Source organism: Anthonomus grandis, chromosome 22, assembly GCF_022605725.1.
Source record: "Anthonomus grandis grandis chromosome 22, icAntGran1.3, whole genome shotgun sequence".
Taxonomy (NCBI): Eukaryota; Metazoa; Arthropoda; class Insecta; order Coleoptera; family Curculionidae; genus Anthonomus; species Anthonomus grandis.
The window spans coordinates 14,321,237-14,334,262 of record NC_065567.1 but is presented as its reverse complement, the minus strand read 5'-3'; the positions used below and the strand labels follow the sequence as shown (position 1 = coordinate 14,334,262).

At 29.6% G+C, this 13,026-nt stretch overlaps 1 protein-coding gene across 3 annotated transcripts in view; it reads left to right on the top strand.

Moving 5' to 3' along the window:
* Positions 1–13,026, top strand: part of LOC126749158 (oxysterol-binding protein-related protein 2) — a 24,846-nt gene extending 11,820 nt beyond the window's left edge. For all 3 annotated transcript variants that reach the window (XM_050458834.1, XM_050458835.1, XM_050458833.1), the window contains exons 3-9: positions 7,875–8,092; positions 8,146–8,407; positions 9,176–9,373; positions 9,428–9,644; positions 9,703–9,816; positions 9,902–10,119; positions 10,173–13,026. In XM_050458834.1, the coding sequence (XP_050314791.1) occupies positions 7,875–8,092; positions 8,146–8,407; positions 9,176–9,373; positions 9,428–9,644; positions 9,703–9,816; positions 9,902–10,119; positions 10,173–10,275 (1,330 nt within the window). In that variant the 3' untranslated portion in view covers positions 10,276–13,026. The remainder of the gene's footprint in view (positions 1–7,874; positions 8,093–8,145; positions 8,408–9,175; positions 9,374–9,427; positions 9,645–9,702; positions 9,817–9,901; positions 10,120–10,172) is intronic.

The window sequence follows — 13,026 nt, the reverse complement described above, 5'->3', positions numbered from 1 at the left end:
TTTCACCCTCTGTCCCCCAGGGTCATCCCCTTAAAAATTTCAAATGGTAAGGGGTATCGAATAATAGCTTGTTTAAAAGGTCTTTCAAAGTCTTTTATTTTGACGATCTATTAGAAAAATCTTTGTTTATCTTAATTTTCAGATAGAAAACAAAAACCTGAGAATATCAGTTTTTATTTCAATAAGTGTTCAAAATATTGCCCGTTTTTGGCCAAACAATGATATAGGCGATGTTCAAATTCCTGACGGACATTTTCAAAAACATGTTGTGGGATATCATGCCAGCTGTCGATGATGCGTTGACGAAGTTCATCCAAACTTTCAGGTTGGGGAGTAAACACAATAGATTTTAAATGACCCCATAAAAAAAAGTCTAACGGCGTTATATCAGGAGATCTAGCAGGCCATTCTATAGGCCCCCTTCGCCCTATACATTTATCTGGAAACTCGTCGTCTAGCCATTGCCGAACGGGAAGAACATAGTGAGGAGGAGCGCCGTCTTGCTGGAAATATATTTCAGCCTTATCAAGTATAGGGTTTCCATCATCATCGATTTGGTTTTGAATGGATTTAATGATAAGCGGATTGATGGTATTTTCCAACATATCCAAATAAATGTCTCCATTTAAATTTCCGTTAATAAATAATGGCCCAATCACTCTATTTCCTAAAATGCCTGCCCATACATTAATTTTTTGAGGGTACTGGGTATGCCCTTCTACAAATGCATGAGGATTTTCATTGCTCCAATATCTACAGTTATGCTTATTAACAAATCCATTTAGATAAAATGTGCATTCATCGCTGAAGCAGATATTCTCTACATAAATAGTATTATCATTAATCGCTTCAGTCATTTTTTTCACAAAACTCAACTCGTCTATCGAAATCGTCTTCGGTTAACTCTTGCAATATTTTCATTTTGAATGGATGAAATTTATGAAGTTTGGTAACTGTGTGAACAGAGCCTAATGAAATACCAGTGGCAGCAACAATTTTGCGTAATGAAGTATTAGGATTTATTCCAAAATGACCCAAAACTTCAACTTGAGCGGCTTCATCCAAAATTCGCCGATGATCACGTTTTTTATTTGCAACAGATCTAGTTTCAGTAAACTTAGTAACAAGGTCCAAAACATACGTGTGCGAAGTTATCTTCTCCGGATGACTGGCGTTAAACGTGACAGCAGTTTGCCGAGCGCATTGATTTTGGGCACCATAAATTAGAATAAATATATATATATACACTTCTTTCTATCAAGTCGAGATCCGATCATATCGTGGACTACCTGAGATCCACCTGAAGCCCTTAATATATGGAAGCAATAATTTGTTTATATATTTAACAAGGTGGTTCAATTAATGGGATCATGAGGGGGGTAGATTTTTTCAACCCCTTTATATATACCATGTATATATATCAACCCGAGATCCACTAAATATATGGCGAAACTCGAGATCCGACCTTGTATATAATTAAAGTCACCGCATAACGCGAGATCCACCGATGTTGCCAGATCAATTATTGCCATTTTGCAAAACAAAATTAGGTTTTGTTAATCTTTTATGTTTAACTATAAACTATTTTTGTATTAATACAAATGGAAACTATAGAAGAACGTAGAGTAACAACAAAAAATTAAGAAGTAATCAAAGAGGTCTATACTGTGACGATAATGCAGCTGACGATAATTAAGTAATTTAAACAGGGACTATATTTTTAAAATCTTCCGCTAATATTTTATATTTCATTACGGCTATATGTATCAGATAGGTGTGCCATAATATTAAGGGAAGAGGTCGGATCCCATAAAAGTCTATGTGTTCGGATTGATGAATTTTTTTTCTTAATGAAGGCGAACTAAACAAACTACTAATTTCTTTTTTTTTTTAATTAGTTAAATATATTAATCTCGTAAATCTGTGATAATTTGGTTATTGGTTCATTTCTTTCATAGAATATTAGGTATAATTCTTTATGGTAATTAAGGATTACCGTGAAAATAAGGAATATTATTGGCTTAAATATGAAGTAAATTTATATGGCGACTCATTTATTGACGTAGCTTGATTTTTCATTGTATTTATTACTCGTAAATTGACTTCTTTAGAATTTTTTTCTGGTAATAAGTTATTTGCAAGATTTTAGATTAATTTTTTAAAAAATTATACTCTAAAAATAATCTTTTTCTCACAAAAAAAATTGATCAATCAGAGTAAATGATATCGAATCCTGAGTACTCTTGTTTTAGAAATGTTATATATTGGAAATTACGTACTGGAAGTTTAAATATTTTAATTATTGCTGATATTAGTTATTAAATGTTTTGATAATTACATGTGCAAAATATAAAAATACCTATTAATTGTAAAGTAATAGAAAAAAGGAATTGTCACAATCGTTTGAAATGTTTGCATTTTAAGTAATAGCCGGGATTCAGGGCGATCAATGTTCTACTCTAACAATACTTTTTTACACGTTTTCGAATTATCGAATTAAAATTGAAGTTGGTCTTTTATTATCCCACCGTCTTCGAGAAAATATGTACTTTTCTGATTAATTCATAACATTATAATAATAGGCGTTATTCAACATTTAAGTCATTTGAAGAAGTATTTTGTCACGATTTTGATGACGTCACAGAATGCAATTTGAGATTATCGACTTAGGTGTATTTTCAGTCCGGTCGAGTCGAGATTATTAAACGGCATAAGATTTTGGGGTTTGTGTAGTCAGCACTCTCTTCTTGGCTTTTCAAAAGTGTGTTAGTTTTAAGGAGAAGATTTTGTATAATGCTGCTAATTTAGTATTGCAAATGCCCCATTCTACGTTGATTAACAAATCAATAATGTATAAAATTAAAATCTGTAATCGTTTACTGGAACACATTGAACAGCGCTTTTCTCTTTTCTTTAAGCTATTTCGGGAGAAGGTCTGCAATTTTCTCCTTGGAAGTGTTTACAATAATCTGAATGAGTTCCTTTCAAATGTTTGTATTTTTATTATTTTAATTAATTTTAACACTTTTAAGAGTTTTTTAAATCAATTTTTTATTTCAAAACTTCAGTCTACTTATTTTCAATGGATTTATACTATGTGTGCTTTGAAAGACTACCTTCTGCCGGCCGAGCAAAATGGAGGTTGTTATTTTTAATTAAATTACAAAATACAAGAAAGATATTCATATTAATTACATTGCTACTGACTTACAGGTTCTCTATTCAAATATTTAGACATCAAGATTATTCAAACTTCGTTGTGTGTTCTAGTTTCCTCATCACAGGATAGTTATTGTTTCGATTCTCTAAGCAGACTTAGAGAATCGAAAACTCAGAAGTTTAGTGTATTGTAAATATTTTAAATTAACAATCCAGTTGAAACTTTTAAATAATTAACACTTATTTAAAGATTATATATACAAATATTTACAGAGACAGGTAATTAAAATGATTGGTTATATAGTGCATTTACGATGAAAAAAACATATTAATTTTATATTAAGATATTTTTTTCTTCTTTTTTTATTTGGATACATCGATTAGTATTGTCACTTGGGCATTTTTTAAATAAAAATTTTAAGGAAATAAATGAAATTTTATACAAGGTGCCAAGTAGAAACGAAGGCGTTACCCTTCATTTTTCTAAATGGAATATCATGATATTTTACAATTCTATGATATATTTTGAATACTTTTTGTATAGCATACCATATATCTAAAGAAACATAAGACATTAGAAAATAAAAATTAATTCTAGATTTATTGCGACTACTGCTCGTTATAAATCTTTCATAGACTAAATACTAATGATTATTTAGAATTATTTAGAAATATTTAGCTGTTTTGTTTGTTATGTATAGGATAGTTTACATATGCTTTCCTTAATATAAGGAGCATGTGAAGCGGTTTTTTTTTATAATCGATGAACCGTCCTTTTTGTCATGCTGTCTTCTGTTTTCATAAAGTGTATTCTTTTTTTTCTTTTCACAAATAAACGATTTGTACTTGTAATATTTAATTTGTTGTCCATTTGATTCAATACGTCCTCTGCAATGAAAATTTTAGTTACAGGGGTCTCAAGTTAACACGTTAACCCAACTCACGTTAACAGGGAAAATTGCAGATATTGGGCAACCGAAAGTCCTCATTTGACCCAACAATACCACATCATAAATTTAATATGTGGGCAAGTATTGTGAAATATCGAATCTTTGGACCGTTTTTTTTTTTGAAGATACAACACAACGGAAAGCGCTATTTAGACTTTCTATAGTTTGGACTTATCCCTGCTTTAGTTGTTTTATTCCTTGATCCACAAGAGCCTGACATACCTAGTAACGAGCGAGATATGGTTTTAACAGACCTCCTCACTTTGCCATTGCTGTTCGACAATTTCTGAATGCAACTTTTTCTAACAAATGGTGGCCACCCGATGTAACCCGATTATATTTTTTTAATAGAGATATTTGAAATCCCAACTTAATGTGAATAGACCAAATAATATTGATGATTTAAAGCCAAGAATTTAACAAGAAATTAAACTTGTCCATCAAAAATGCATTGAATTGACAAAAAATTGAACATCAGTTGAAATAAATATTGTATAAAGTTTTATTTTTTAATAGGTATGTTTCACTAGTCTATTACGTCAAATTTCACAAACCGCTGACTTTTATGGTGTGCTATGCAAAAAGTATTCAGGGTATATCGTAGAATTGTAAAATATCATATACAGGGTAATCCATTTAAAAAAATTAATGTTGACGCCATAGTTTCTACTTGAGGTACCCCGTATAGAAAATTTTTATTGTAAAAAACGCGCAAGCGACAATGCTAATCAACGTGTCCGAAAAATAAAATAAAGAAAAAATACCTGAATTTTAATATAATTTATTAATTTCTATTGCAATAAAGTATTATAATTATTAGTTAAACATAATTATTTCGTAAACAGTTGAAGATAGGTAAAGGATATTATTTATAAAATATGTACAAAATTATTCCGTGAATTTGACAATGCAAAAATATACAAGAGGTTTCATTTAAGAAAAAAAATATCTCAAACTTGTTCAAAATATATCTGATTCCAAAATATAATTCACGTTACCTAAAAGAATTATAGGATTTTTATATTTTTGTTTATCAACTTACAAACTTAATAATAAGTTGAATCAGATGGATATTGATGTTTATGTTTTGTATTTTTTAAAAGACTTAATATCTTTATTTTAAAAGGACTTATCTCTTTCTTGCTACGTATACAAATATCGTGAGAATCGAATATCGTCAGAAATGCAACTGGGCAAACAAACAGATTCGAGATCTCAGCTTGTGGAGAAAATATACTCATTTTAAATTTCCACTGTGATGAGTCAGCGTAGTGGTCAATAGGCAACATTTTAGATTGCTTCAAGAAATATTTTAAACTTCAAAAATTGCTAAACTCTGTCAAACACCTCACTTCCAGTTAACCTCACTTTGATATGTCATACTCCCCATGATATGGGAACCTCCATCGTGTGACACATCATTGTAAGCAGCATGTAAAATGTTTATTCAACAGTGTCCAAAAAAAATGTGTGGTAATAAAAGACATTTTATCAACTTAAACTTTAGTAGGCCAAATGGTTACTCTCATTATGTCACACATTATTTTAAATGGCAAAAACTTTTCCATTTTATTTCACCAAAAAAAAAATTGGATGCAAGTTGAAGCGATTTACTAGTAAAAATGTATGATAATAAACTGTTCATTAAGTCCATTTTTGTGAAAATACAATATATCGTTTAAATATATTATTGATGTATCAAAGGGAGGTTAGCTGGAGGTGAGGAGGTAATTGACAGAACTTTGTCAAATATAAAATTAAACGACAACCCTCTATATCAAGATTGATGTGTGTTATTTTTTAAAGAAGTGTTAAAAAGAAAACGAGAATATTTTAACATAAGTGTTCATTTTTTGACGTATTTACTTGATTTCTATCACAACCCATCTAGTGGTAAATTGACTTTGTTTTATTTAAATTTTCTAATTTTAAACATACCATAAAAAAAATAAATTTTTAATTTTGGAAAAGAGCGCTATAAATAAGCTAAAAATGTTAAATTTGGGTCGGTACCTACATACAATTTGACATTTCAAATTTTGTTATTTTCTTTCTCTGCAGTTGTTTGTTGGCGGATTCTAATAAAAGCTGCAGCGTATAAGTTAAAAATGTTTTAACAGTTAATTTTTTTGACGTTATGCAAAGAAGTTCTAGTTCTAGAGAATCAAAGTTTATTTCCTCTATTTATACTTTTATCACCTGCTTAAAGACATTAGTCATGCTGGTCTGATGGATCTCGTCTTAGTCGTAATATACTTTAGAAAACGCTGGCAACTAAAAATAATAATTTATGTCCCTATATATTGCAAATCATCAAGTTCAAGACAAAGCTCATTTTCTAATGCCCCATAAAAATCCGCGCCTGCAGTTAAAAAATAATTCATCAACGTTGCCGCGATTGACGGATCTCGTCTTAACTGAAATACAGCACACAGGGGAAGGCGGCTCGAGCGCCACCTAGAGATTTAGGACGGAACACATGTTAGTATATAATATACATAATCGTGCCAAACGAGATCCGGACAATTTTTTAAAAAAAGTCGTTTTAGACCTTTAGCATTCAAATGCGACCTATATACACGTGTTACAAGGCGAGATCCGAAAACGGATCTCATCTTGAAAATCGGATCTCGGGTTTTTGATCGTATAACAAAAATGGATCTCAGCTTGTAATCGGGATATATATACATATATATATATATATATATATATATATATATTTTTTTCTGAATTGTTGAATTTTTTCTATATATATATATATATATATATATATATATATATATATATATATATTTTTTTTTTTTTTTTTCTGAATTGAATTTGGTTTGTTATATGTAATTTTATAAACATATTTACATCCATATTACACCGATATAATATATTATATATTTTCTTAACATCATCACCATTCGTCAAAGCAACCCTTTTTTTATATTCACCCTGTCACCACTATAACATATATACAAGTCTACAATAATACGTGCATTTGCGGGCCATAGTAGAATTTGTAGTTGTCGGTAGTAAGTTCCTTTGCGCAAACCCTAGTGACCCCGTCGTCATTGCTGACCGTCCTCTAAAACCCTAGCCAGGCAACCTTTCCTTCTAATAAAGGAAAGCAGAGCTTTCTAGTTCAGATTTTTTTATCGATTTCATCCCATGGTAGTTGCGAAGATCCCATAGTTTCACTGTGCAGCCTAACCCACTTATTGGATTCTAAAATATCTCTACCTTTCTCTTTTATACTCTTATAGATATATCCCGTCTAATATATACTCTTTTTTAAGAAAAGAAACTCTTCAGAACCAAACTAAATTGAATCACACATAATAATAATGACCTAAATTTGTGAACTAGGGAGTTTTTTTTTCATTTTGCTGTGCTTGGCTGGTTTAGAGAAACACAGAAGTTTAGAAAGGCACAGTAAAATTAAGTATTAGACAGGTATTAATATTAACCTACAAACTTAAACAAGTTTTTTAAGTTACTTAAATCAGGTTCTGTAGTAACCATTACAGTAAAAAAAAGTAATTCTGAGTTGTTTACTATAAGTTCCTCGTTAGCTCTTAGATTTAATTAAATTATAACTCGGGTTTCAAGGTGCCATGCTGGGAGTAATAAAGGAGATACTTCAAAAAGTGAAAAGGAATTTAATCAGGTATCACTTCAATTGCCTTTAACAAGCTGAGATGTAATTTTAACCCGATCTTGTCCTCTGCTTGAGGGTGCAGTATGTATTTTTATAAAATTGATATTAATATTTTTTAGGCTTATTTTACCTGTACCAATGTTTCACACTGATTACAACATCTGGGCTGTATTAAAAAACTGCATAGGAAAAGAACTAAGTAAAATTACCATGCCTGTTGTATTTAACGAGCCATTGAGTTTCCTCCAACGGATGGCTGAATACATGGAGTATGCTCATCTACTCAAAGTCGCTTCTCAACAAGAAGATCCACTAAAAAGATTGCAATATGTTATTGGTAAGAATGTTTCAACATTTTAATTAAAAACGTAATCCTTAAATATTGTATAGGTTTTGCTGTAAGTGCCTTGGCATCTAATTGGGAGCGCTTGGGAAAACCATTTAATCCCTTATTGGGTGAAACCTATGAGTTAGAAAGGGAAGATTTTAGGATCGTCTGTGAGCAAGTTAGTCACCATCCACCTGTCTCAGCATTTCATGCTGAGGGGGGAGATGATTGGGTTTTTCATGGATCGATTCACCCCAAATTAAAATTTTGGGGTAAAAGCGTCGAGATTCAACCTAAAGGCACCATAACTGTTGAATTTCCAAAGTAAGTTACTTCGTACTTTACCCTAATAAATCCCACATTAGAAATAACTCATTTATGTTTCTTATGTGGGCATGAAAATATGACTAAAATATTTCGGTTATTATTCCGATTTTATATTAGTAAAATGCATGTTCTAATTTTAAATACAAAAACGGACATTTTCAAGCACCTTACTTAATTATTCAGTTGACACCTTGCCCTTTTGTAAAACAGATTGAGTTGAAGCATAAGAAAGATCTACTACTTTTAAAATTATTTCCTTCTGTAGCGTTGATATGCTGGATTAAGTAATCTAATCTAACCTACCCTATATCCACAGTGTTTTATAACAACCTTCTGTTTATAATTCTTAATCCTTTTACAGAATATTTGTAATAGATTTACTAATACACATGTAAATGTAAAGATTGTGTAATTAAAGAATTGATACTTTCTTGAAAGTTTGTCATCATCATACTTAATGTAATGTAACTCAATGAACTCCAATTTCAGTTCATTTATATACTTCTATTATAATATTCTTTCCACTTTTAAAGACTAACCCTAACTTTTATATTTTGGTCATATCTGTTGTAGATCTAATTTTCTGCATAATTTATTCCAAGAATATTATTGGTTTATTTAAAATATATTAGTTTTTTTCTAATAGGAACTTCAGTGAAATTAATTAAGAACTTAATAAGTGGATTGAGCTTAGTGTTATCTTTATACTATGTAAAAAATATATAGAAAAACTACAAATAGATCTTTAAATAGGTAAATTTATAGGCTGAAAGAAGCATACACCTGGACAAATGTCACTTGTTGCGTTCACAATATCATCATGGGCAAAATGTGGATGGAGCAATGCGGAAATATGGAAATTATAAGCCATGGTTCAACCTATAAAGCCAATTTAACATTCAAACAAGCTGGCGGTAGCTCAAAAAACCTACATAGGGTTGAGGGATATATATCAGACAAAAGGTAATTAAGTAATTTATGAATCATAAAAAAATATACTAATTATTAAATATTTAGTAAACAAAAACTCTTTCATATTTATGGTAAATGGACTGAGTATATTAAATGTGTTGACTACAATTCATATGAGGAGTATACAAAAGAACAAAAGCTGAAGAATGATCAGAGGAGTAAGAGCCCCAATGAGTCTCCCTCCCACACATCCAAAAAGATGCTGCAAAAATTCAACAGCTTGAAAGTAGCAACATTTAAATCTCAAAATTCTACGCAAGAAGTAACTTCCAATATCAATAGGTAGTATGACTTAATAATACTTAATTCTGTTCTTGCAGGCTGATGACTGTGACCCTGAAGAACTGCCGAAAGGTGATGCTAATATAAATATTGAGATAGCCAACTCTACAACTCTTTGGCAAGTAGCGCCAAGGCCTCCACAAAGCGGAGATGTAAGAATATGCTTTTTATACAAGTATTAAGATTTATTGCTTTTAAATATTTGATAAAAAAATGAACATTTTTAAATTATTTTAGTATTATCAATTTACGGAATTCGCAATGTCGTTAAATGAAATAGAGCAAGGAATGGAAAAAGTAATTTGTCCAACCGACTCCAGATTGAGGCCTGACATTAGAAAATTAGAGCAAGGAGATATTGATGGAGCTGCCATAGAAAAAACTAGATTAGAGGAGAAGCAGAGAGATGCTAATAAAAGCAGAAAAAGCAAAAATGCTACTCAGTGGTCACCAAGGTTAGGAAAAATTGAATTTTTGATTAGCTGATGTCATTATATAAATATTTTAGATGGTTTAAGCAGGGCATAAACCCATATACTCAACAAGAAGATTGGATCTCAAATGGTAACTACTGGAAAAGACAATATCCAGAAGATTTAGATATTTTCTAAGCCCTAAAATAATAAAAGCACCTATTATTAAAGTAGAAGTAAATTGTTCAGAAATATTGTAGTATTTTGTAGGCAAAATTATACTAGAATTGCCGGTATATAATTAGAAAGGATTCTGAACCACCAACTCTTAATTATCTAAAACTATTTTTACAGCAACCTTTACTGAATTTCTTGTGATATTACTAAAAATGAATATTAATTTATCTTTTATTTTTAAATTCATATATTATACAATTTTATTTTTTACATGCTGTTTTTCGTAATAAAATATCTTGTGCGTTGTAGAACAAAAATTGGTCAATTAAATTAATAGTTATTTGCTAGAAAGAATTTGTATTAGTTGATTTTAAAGTAAATAATATCGTTTATAGGATCTCAGCCACTCACATTTAGAAATGAGTATTGCAAAATTGGTAGTTTGTGTCAAACTTGACAAAAAGTTGGTTAAGCAGCTATATGTGCTTCCATGTATGAGTATTATAAAACAAAAAATTAAACTTTTATATTTCATTCGATAATATGATGTTGGCTAATCTAAAGAAATCATAATATTACCTAAAAAATTATTATCGTTACATCGTATTAAAATTATATCATTTTATTTGCTGTTGAATAATTTAGAAACTCTTAAATAATTTTTTTTTTATAAATCAATATTAAAGCCAGCTAAATTTCCACAAAACTGAAAGAATTCAAAATTTCACTAAACAAAATGAGTAACAAAAAATAAATAAAAAATTAGACATTTAAGAAGTAAGTGATGATCAAGAAGTTGGCATAGAAGGAATATTTTAACAAATAGTAAGTTTTACCATTAATAAATGTCACTAGATATTTTAATTTAACAACGAAACTTAATGATTAAGCATAAAAGGATTTTTTTGCAAATAACAAACTTTGGTTTGCAAAAATATCGGACAGTTCAAGAGAATCAAATAATATTATGATTTCTAGACGCAAATATTAGTCGCTACGGTATATTATCCTATTATATATAGTGATCTTTTACTTTAATTGTTATTCTGTATAATTTTTAACGGGTTTAAATTTGATTTTTTATTAATAACAAATTTAAAGACATTTTAATAGAATATTAATAGGAGCCGACTTATTTGATTTATTAGCATTACTTGTAATTACATATATTTAAGTTATAATATTCTATAATTAAAAAGCCTAAAAAAGACTGATTCGTGCAATATTTCCTCATTTTATCACTTTAATAAATAATATAAGATCACTATATAAGACAATATTTGATAAAAATGTAGATAATTTTCACAAAAGCTAATTTAATTTTAACCTGTTTCTTATTTTGACATATTTCCATATATATATTTTCAATAGCTTTTTAAGGAGTAATGAAATTGCTGAAAAAGTTTTGCGCCTCAATATTAGTTTTTCGAAATATTAGCAGTCCGTGTGTAAATTAAAAGGAATAGGTATCAAAAAGCTTAAAATGTAGATGTATAGATATTAACATACCAAAATATGTATATCAGAAAAGGCAATAATTTTTTTTTGTATTCAATATTTTATAGATTACGTATGGAATTTGTTGATATTATAGATTTCTTTAGTGATGTTAATCGTTAACTCAGGTCATTTAGGTAAATTATACAGAATGGTCCATTTTAATATATGCACCAAAATTGCTCCGAAAGAAAGCGAGATACAGAAAAATGTTTAAGACAAAAGTTGCTAAGGATAAATGAAGACATGAATCTGTGACGGTCGTTTTGACCTTGAGATCGTTTTAGCTGTTTATTTTAAAAATAGTTTAACATATGGATCAAGCAGAAATGGTCAAATAATCTTAACCATCTCGATCTTGAAGTCAATTATCAAGGTCGTTTTTAGTAAGTTGTGGTAGACGTATAATTTTCGAATCTTGTATCAAAAATAAGGATTGTTATTTATAAGAATTGCTCTGACCTTGAAAAATTACCTTCACAGGTACATTACCCCCTCTGTTCTCAACAACTTTGGTGTAAAACATTTTTCTGTATCTCGCTTACTTTCGAAGCTATTTGGGTGGATATATTAAAACGACCCATTCTATATATCGCAAAATATAGTTCAAAACAGTTTATTATTTTTGCTTAAGAAGATAAAAGAATGTATGCCCTGTCTAGAAAGAGTTTAGAATAGATAAACATAGTTTCGTATTAGATTATTAAATAATCCGAATAATTATACATGGTTATTTTAAAGAAAAGTAATTCAACAAAATCATTTTGGTGCTACTTCGTAAAATGTTTTCTGTCATTGAATAAATATTTAATTAAAAGAAAAATTTTTGAATGACCGTGTATAATAAATAGTACTTTTATTTTAGCTCAAATTATTAGCAATATTTTTTCATTGGAGGCTAAGGCTTTAGGAAACTTCTATATACACATCACCAACAATGTCCGAAAGGCAGTAAGTAAAGAGAAATTTGATTTGCTTTTTCTTCGAAATAAAACAGTTTAAACGATAACCTAATTTGGAAACTCATAGTCTTGAGAAAATCTAAAGATGTCGTTTTACCAGTTTCATTTAAATTAAATATGTTAATGACAAATTTAGTTAGATAAAGTACTATTTGGAGTTCGAAATGCTTTAGTTATTCGAGTAACGATCTATCGTACTTTGTTGGTAAGATATGTATTTTAAACAAAAAGTCAATGTTTGGGAACACTAGAAAAGGTAAAGCTGATGGTTGTAGCAAGATATATACTGTTAAAAAATAAAATATTTATTTCA